The sequence below is a fragment of the Calidris pugnax genome, unplaced genomic scaffold (assembly GCF_001431845.1).
Source record: "Calidris pugnax isolate Ruff unplaced genomic scaffold, ASM143184v1 scaffold314, whole genome shotgun sequence".
Classification (NCBI taxonomy): domain Eukaryota; kingdom Metazoa; phylum Chordata; class Aves; order Charadriiformes; family Scolopacidae; genus Calidris; species Calidris pugnax.
In genome coordinates this window covers 545,040-552,918 of record NW_015091027.1, presented here as the reverse complement: position 1 = coordinate 552,918, position 7,879 = coordinate 545,040, and the positions used below count along the sequence as shown (strand labels likewise).

Here is a 7,879-nt window from a genome sequence, read left to right as displayed (position 1 = left end):
GGGGGGGTGCAGCTGCCCGGGGCCGTGCCGGGCCGTGCCGAGCCGCCCACCCTCCCTCCCGCGGAGGCGGGGACGGGGAGGCCGGCGGAGCGCGGCGGCAGCGCGGTCCGTCCCGTCCCGTCCCGTCCGGTCCCGCCATGGGGGGGGCCCAGAGCCAGAAGCCGCGGGAGGAGGCCGGGACCCCCCAGCGCCGGTGAGTGCGGGCAGGGGGAGTTCCGGGGGGGTCCGGGTCTGCCCCGCAGCCCCCAGCACCGGCTCCTGCCCAACGCGCGGCTGCTCCGGGGCTCACGGCGGCGGGGGAGGGAATAATCAGGGCGTTAATTGCTGACACTGGGGGAGAAGTTCCTCTCCCTCTCCTCCTCTCTCCTCCCCTCCTTTCTCTTCCTCCCTCTTTTTCCCTCTGCCCCCTCTCCCGTTTCCTCTCCCTCTCCTTCTTCTCCCCCCTCTCCTGCCCCCCTCAGCTTCATGGCCACTTCCCGGACACCCCATCCCCGTTCCCCACACGCTGGTTTTCCCGGGCTGCAGCTCACCCCCCCCTCCGTCATTAGCCGCGGTGGGGACCTGGGGCGGCTCTGTCACCCCTGGGTGTCCCAGCTGGGGCTGGGTGTCAGGAGCCAGCAGCTCCGTTCCCGGTGATGCCGTTAGAAATCCAGGAGCGGAGGTGGGAGCTGGCTGGGGGTTGGTGGGAGCTGGAGTCGGGGCTGGGGGAGCCGGGTCTCCCTGTAAACAGAAGGGAAGGCGTCCCAGCTGGGATCAAAAGCAAAACTGGCCGTGCCTTATCGGTAAATCAGTCAAAACACGTTCTGGAACACAGAAATATTTTCTTTAAGTGAGCCACCCTGCGGTGCAGAGATAGCTGTGCCTGGGAGATTTGCTGCTGCTGTTCTAACCCGACCCGGGCTGGCTGGAGCTGGGCTGGGCTACGGGAGCACTGGCCGGGCCACCCTGTGCACAGCTGAGGGCTGTGTTTGTCCTGGAGCCTCTGCCAGGCTTTACTGAGCTGGTGACCTGGAGCCAGGCGGCTGCTCTTCTCAACCTTTACAAACATCCCTCTGTTTGCAAACGTTGGGTTCAGACAGGAAAAACAAACGCTTTCTCCCCCTTGTAAGGGCTCGGCCTGCGTTTATGTCTGGGTAGTGGTCACCTAAACATGAGCTAGAGCTGTTCCCGGGTGGAAAACCCATCCTACTGTTCAGTGTGTGTGTTGGAGCCCCTCCTTTCTGCCCGTCGGACTCAGCTGCTTCTCCTTCCCACCTGTCTGCTCCACCTTGGGCAAACTTTGTTTTATTCCCCCCCTCCTGCCCTTTGTAACTCCCCTTGCCCTGTGCCGGCTGCTTCCTCGCTCCTCAGCTGCCCCCCAGCCCTGCCAGCACCCCAGGGGATGGGGCTGAGACTCTGCCTGCTTTTCCCAATATCGCCAAGTCCTAACTCAAATCATGGAGCCAAGGCCTGACAAACACCTGATAAGAGCATTCCTGCCACGTAGCACTGATATTTTTAGCAAACAGAGCGAAGGAGTTGATAGGGGAGCGGAGGAGCAGCAAGATGAAGCAGATGCTTGTGTTCATAAAGCATCAGTGTGAAAATCAGGCTGGAACTTGCGGATCTTGAGCCTGTTCCTGTTGAATGGCTTTGCATGAGCTCACATCCACGGGAGCAGCATCAGGGAGACGGAGCTGTGGTTGTCGTTTTTAAGATGCAGGAATAGCAGTGCGTTCATTTTTTGCATCTGTCCTTTTCAGTGCAGTCACAAACGTTTGCATTTATTAATTTGATGGCAGCACGGTGGTGGGGAAAGACAGCTGCAGCCTGGGGGGCTGCTCGGGTGGTGTCTGGGCCTCGCGTGTGACAGTTGTGTCCTTTACTTCTATTTTTGTAGAGCTATTTTGATGGAATGTGCAGCGATGGGAGCTGTCACCTCCCGGGGGAGCGGGGCTGCTCGGCAGCGCTGTCCCACGCCGGGCATCGCTCCGGGCTGCGGGGCACGGCCACGGCCCGTGACACCCGGGTGCCTGCTGTGCCCTGGCAAGCAGATGGCAGCGGCAGAGCCCGAGGTGGCAGGAGATGGTGTGGTGTCCCAGGGTGTTTGGTGTTGTGCTTCTCGGTCCCGTGATCTGCACGGACACTGCAGCTCCGCCAAGGTCAGGAGAAGCACAAGGAACGTGGAGCTTTGCTGCAGTGGATGTGCCCCCCCCTGCTCCCGCCTCGTCCCTTGGCGGGCACCTCCTCAGATGGTGGGAAAGTGCCCCAAAACGCCCGTGGGGTTGGATTGGGCCGGGTGCCCCGTTCCACCCCCATCACAGCACCTGCAGAGCGTTACGACAGGGGCTGCTGTGACACCCCACGCGTGGGGCTCTGCTCGGCCACGGGCCCCTTCGCTGGCACAAGCACTGTGGGAGGAGATTTGGGGTGAGAAGCTGAGAGGCAGGAGAGGGCAGGGCAGCGCGGGCAGGAGATGGGGGTCTCTGTCTTGCCCCTGCCTGGGCCGGCTGAGATGATGCCGGAGGATCCTCCGGGCTGCTCTGAGGGCATCGGCTCAGCCCCAGGGCTCTGCTCGGCCTCAATCTCTGCTGCATCGCACGGGGGTCCCACCCGGCTCCCCTATCCACACCCGGGGACAGGGCAGGAGGAGCCCCCCTCCGCTCCCGGGTCCTGGGGGGCGATGCCAGCCCGGGGGCAGCCGCGGAGCCCCAGCCCCCCCCGCCCCCCCCAGGGCCGGAGACGCTCCGCAGCCCTTGGAAATCCCATCCTGGAGCGCCCTCTAGCGAGAGCACCGCCCCCCCCACCCCGACCCACCCAGCTCCCGGCGGGAGCTCCGGGACGCTCCGGGATGATCCTACCCCCAGGGGGTGTTCTGGGATGGTCCCACACCTGGGAGATGCTCTGGGATGCTCCTGTAGCCGGGGGATGCTCCAGGATACTTCAAGATGCTCCTGTACCTGGGGGATGCTCCAGGATGCTCTGGGATGCTGCTGTGCCCAGGGAATGCTTGGGGATGCACTGGGATGCTCCCACACTTGGGCAATGCTCTGGGATGCTGCTGTACCTGTGGGATGCTTGGGGATGCTCCCACACCTGGAGGATATTCCAGGACACTCTGGGATGCTGCTGTACCTGTGGGATGCTCCAGGATGCTCTGGGATGCTCCCACACCTGGAGGATGTTCTGGGACACTCTGGGATGCTGCTGTGCCCGGGGCTCGCTGCCACCCCTGGCAGGGACGGACCACAAGGCCCTTGGCCGGGGCTGCCGCTCTTCCCATGGCCTTGGGTTCCTGCTCACCCAACACTTCCCTTTCCCAGGGCCTGGCTCCCTTTCTAAGCCGGGCTGTTGGGGAAGAGCAAGGTTGAGCCTCTCCTGGGGTGTGCTCTGTGCCCGGGCAGGTGAGTTGCGGGTGGGAGTTACCCCCATTAATCTTTTCGGTGTCACAGCAAAGGTCAGGAAGCCGATTACGAAACCATCTCTCACCCCAGCATTTGCTGCACGGCGCTGCTGGCACACAGAAACCTCCACCTGAATAGTTCTCTTAATTCCCAAAGATTGCAATTTTTCAAAATGCAATGGCAGAGAATTCTTCACCTTTCCCAGGCCCACTTTGAACTGGGGAAAACCTGATGAATAGAACAGGGTGGCGTAAGAGACAGCAACAGAAAAATGTTCTCATGAAACACTTTGCACCTGCTTTTCTGGAGGAGATAAATGTTGTGTGGATAAAGTGCTTATTACAAGCTCTTAAGGAGACTTTTATAGCAGTGAAATATGGATTCATGTTTTATCAGTGAGCTGATCTCCCCATGGTCCCCTGCGGAAAGGCCCCTTCCAGCGGGGCACGGCTGGGGGTGTCTCCTCACACCCCGTCCCAGGGCTGGCTGCAGGGGGTGAACCCCAGTCCCCGTGGGGAGCAAATGGCCCTGCTGAGGAGGAGAGGAGCTGCAGGAGTGGAGAAGAAAAATGAAAACCCACAAAAGATCCATTTCTGAGCTCAAAATGGAAGCGCTGGCTCGCCTCGCCGTGCCCAGAAAAGCTCGGTGGCCAGAAATAGATGTTCTGCTGCTTAATGAAAGGGCTGGGAATGGGAGCTGCAGGTGTGTGCCTTCCTCTGAGCCGGGGCAGCAGCTTCCAGCCCTGGCTGTGTGATTCCTGCTCCGCAGCCTGTGGCTCCCACCCCCTTCCCGGGGACCGAGGTGGGGAGACAGCGAGAAGAACTGGGCACGATGTGTTTCTGGGAGGTGAGGCCACAGAGGCACCGCTGCCAGCCAGGGAGCTGGGAGGAAGTTAATCCCGGTATAAAATAAGGGAAAGTCCGTCTGGATGCAGAGCTGTGATCCCTGGATGCAGCTGGCTTCCTGCGAGGATCGGCATCACAAGGTTTTGCATCTTCTCGCAGCCTCTGTGATGCCAGGGCTCTTCCAGCCTCAAACCCTCTGTTTCCACCCAGTTCCCTGACGTGGAGCGCTGCTGCTCACCCCCTTTCCTGGAAATCCAAAGCAGCCTGTGAGCTGTGGGTGGTTTCTAGGTCATTCCGTGCTGCTGCGGGCTCGGACGCTGTGCTGTGCTGTGCTGTGCTGTGCTGCCCGCTCCTGCCTCTCCTTCCCCCAGCAACTGGGACAGCCCTTGGCCAGAGCCCCCCGGAGCGGTGATCGGCAGGGACAGGGCTGCGGGGGGCTGAGCCGTCCCTTCTGGGGGTACCTGCTGCCCAGGGGCTCACAGAGCTGGGGGAGGATGTTACTTAACCCACGGGGTTTGTGTGAAAAGAGACAAAGCTGGGAAAAATAGTGACTGAGCAAGGCTGGGTGCCCATGGTCAGAGCCTGCTGGGGCTGGGGACCACCTTGCTGCCACAGCAACCTCTCCTGCGCCCACGGAGTGGCCCTTTACGGACCCCAAAACTGGGAGAGACTGGGTGCTTGGGCAGGGTGCTGCTAGGCTGTGTGTTGGTGGGTGGTACATCGATGGGCTGTACATCGATATGTGGGCCCTGCAGTGATATATGGGGTGTACATCGATATGTGGGCGGTGCATCCGTGGGCTGTGCATTGATATGCAGGCTGTACATGGATACGTGGGCTGTACGTTGATATATAGGGCATGCCATCGGGGGCTGTACATGGATATGTGGGCTGTATATGGATATATGGGCTGTACATTGATATGTGGGCTGTGCATCGGTGGGCTGTGCATCAATATGTAAAAAATAGTGACTGAGCAAGGCTGGGTGCCCATGGTCAGAGCCTGCTGGGGCTGGGGACCACCTTGCTGCCACAGCAACCTCTCCTGCGCCCACGGAGTGGCCCTTTACGGACCCCAAAACTGGGAGAGACTGGGTGCTTGGGCAGGGTGCTGCTAGGCTGTGTGTTGGTGGGTGGTACATCGATGGGCTGTACATCGATATGTGGGCCCTGCAGTGATATATGGGGTGTACATCGATATGTGGGCGGTGCATCCGTGGGCTGTGCATTGATATGCAGGCTGTACATGGATACGTGGGCTGTACGTTGATATATAGGGCATGCCATCGGGGGCTGTACATGGATATGTGGGCTGTATATGGATATATGGGCTGTACATTGATATGTGGGCTGTGCATCGGTGGGCTGTGCATCAATATGTAGGCTGTACATGGATACGTGGGCTGTACATTGATATATAGACTGTGCCATCAGGGGGCTGTACATTAATATATAGGCTGTACATTAATATATAGGCTGTACATTGATGGGCTGTACCTCAGTACATAGGCTGTACATTGATACATGGGCTGTGCATGGATATGTAGGCTGTACATCGATGTGTGGGCTGTACATCAGTGGGCTGTACATTGATGTGTGGGCTGTATGCTGATGTGTGGGCTGTACATGGATACGTGGGCTGTACATGGATGTGCAGGTCTGGTTTGGAAGAGGCCAGCATCCTCTGTGCTCTGCAGAGCTGTGCCTGCTGACTGCGCCGAGCAGCGTTTGGCAGCCGGAGCCACCGGTGAGACTGACAAAGTCAGGTTATCTCCTCAGCCTTTGGTTTGCAGCCAGCGGGGCTGCCAGGCTGGGTCGGGTGCCAAGCTGGAAAATGCCACTCCAGGCATTTTCTTAATTGCTGATGGTAAACAGCAAGTGGAAGCAGGTTCTGCTCTCTGCTCTGCTCTGGTCTCTTCCCACCCCAGGGCCCTGCAGGTCAGGAGCTTCCAGCCACCCCTGGTGCTGGTGCCCTTCAGTCCCGCTGATCCCATCCTCTCCTTCCTCGGGGCGGTGGGGGGAGCAGGGGGGCTCCTGGCTGGGCACACTGTGTGTGAGCAGCCGTCACAATGGAAGGATGCTGCCTGTTTCCTCTGCTCACGCTCCCCGGTTCCCCAGTCCCACCAGTGTGTGTGTGGGGCTGGAGCAGTGGGTCTGTGCAGCTCCTGCCCCGCAGCCACAGCTCCTTCGGCTCCCGCACCCCCCGCATTTCCCTCTCCTCGGGGTGGTCCCCGGGAGCCATCAGGCACGTCCGAACGCAGCGATGCCGATGCTCTGGCTGCTCCGTGGGGTCGGCGTGGGCTCGGGCAGGGAAGGGGGAGAGGGAGGAGGGGTGGGGGGCACAGAGAGCGGTGCTGCAGAGCTGCTCACACCGCGGCACCGGCTGAACCTCCCCTTATGTAAAATTCATCTGCAGCGATGGGCTCCGGCGCTTCTCACTAGGGGAAGGAGGCTGCTCGCTGCTGCTCGCTGCAGACGTAGGCGACAGGATGTTGAGGTTCTGCTTCTGCATCAGCCTCTCAGTTTTTAGCTCAGCTGTGATAACTGTCGCTCAGTCCCCTCTTGCTCCACATCCTCTCCGTGGCAGCAGGGAGGTTTGCAGGGCTCCTTGTCCCCCGGAGCCCAGCAGTGCCGTGGCCGGGGTCTCATCCCAGGGTCCGGACACGTTGGAGCTGCTCCTGCCCCTGCCCCACGGTGGGAACTGGCAGCCCCTTCGCTGTGGCTGAAGCAGAGGTATCTTTGGGGAAGTCTGGAAACGACATATAAGGGGATAAGAGATCTTCTTTGACAGAGGCCAGACAAGAAGAGTGTGCAGCAATGACACACATATTTAATAAGGACACCAACAGATGGAAGCTTGGCAGAAAGGATCCCTGCAGGGAGGTTATCTGAGATGCTCCGCAGCGAGGAATGAGCCCTTTGAAGTCTCTGATAGAGGCTGGTGTTAGAGGTAGCCAGACCAGATGGACGGGTCTGGCCAGACCCGAGGCCTCTCTGCCGTGCAGAGGCATCCCTCATCCCTCATCCCTGCTCCGAGCTGGCTGATGATTCACAGGGAAGCACCGGGCCGTGGTCTCGGCCTGCCACGCGAGCGCTTCGTGCAGCTACTGAGGGCCAATGGCTCTTCTTCGCAATGGGCCGGGCTGGTTTTGTACCGGGATGGTTCCCTGCCCTTTCCCAGCTCATCCCTGGGACCTGCCGCCGGGAGCGGGGTTTTGGGGAGCTGCGGGCTGGGAGGCAGTGAGTGCCCGGAGCCGGTGGTGCTGCTGCCTGGAGCAGCTCCGGCCGTTCCTCCCGGGGCCTGGGATGCTGCAGGGCGTCAGCAACGCTCCCCTCTCCAGCAGATGTGGGGGGGGGTAATGAATTTGGGAGCGGGAGCCCTCGTTAGGGGGAGGATTCCCGAGGGGGGGGGCCAGCCTGGCAGCGTGCATTTCTGCGGGGACTGCTGGCTGTTATTTTTAAACAACAATAGTTTAATAAATAAATAAATAAACTTGCTGCCACGGAAGGATATAGCATGGGCCAGGGCTGCTGGAGCCGGTGTTTCCTTGGAAAATGGAAGGGGCAGGTGTTTCCCTGCCCTCTGCCCCCCTCCCGCTGTGCCTGGCCCTGGGCAGCCCCCCATGCTCTGAGCCCTGGCGGGGGGGGGGG

The 7,879-nt window shown here is 60.4% G+C and overlaps 1 protein-coding gene across 2 annotated transcripts in view; it reads left to right on the top strand.

Annotated features, from left to right (window-relative positions):
• Positions 1-80: 80 nt before the first annotated feature.
• The window catches only part of TACC1 (transforming, acidic coiled-coil containing protein 1), a 31,402-nt gene continuing 23,603 nt past the window's right edge, over positions 81-7,879 (top strand). For both annotated transcript variants that reach the window (XM_014955942.1, XM_014955941.1), the window contains exon 1: positions 81-193. In XM_014955942.1, coding sequence (XP_014811428.1) covers positions 138-193 — 56 coding nt within the window. In that variant the 5' untranslated portion in view covers positions 81-137. The remainder of the gene's footprint in view (positions 194-7,879) is intronic.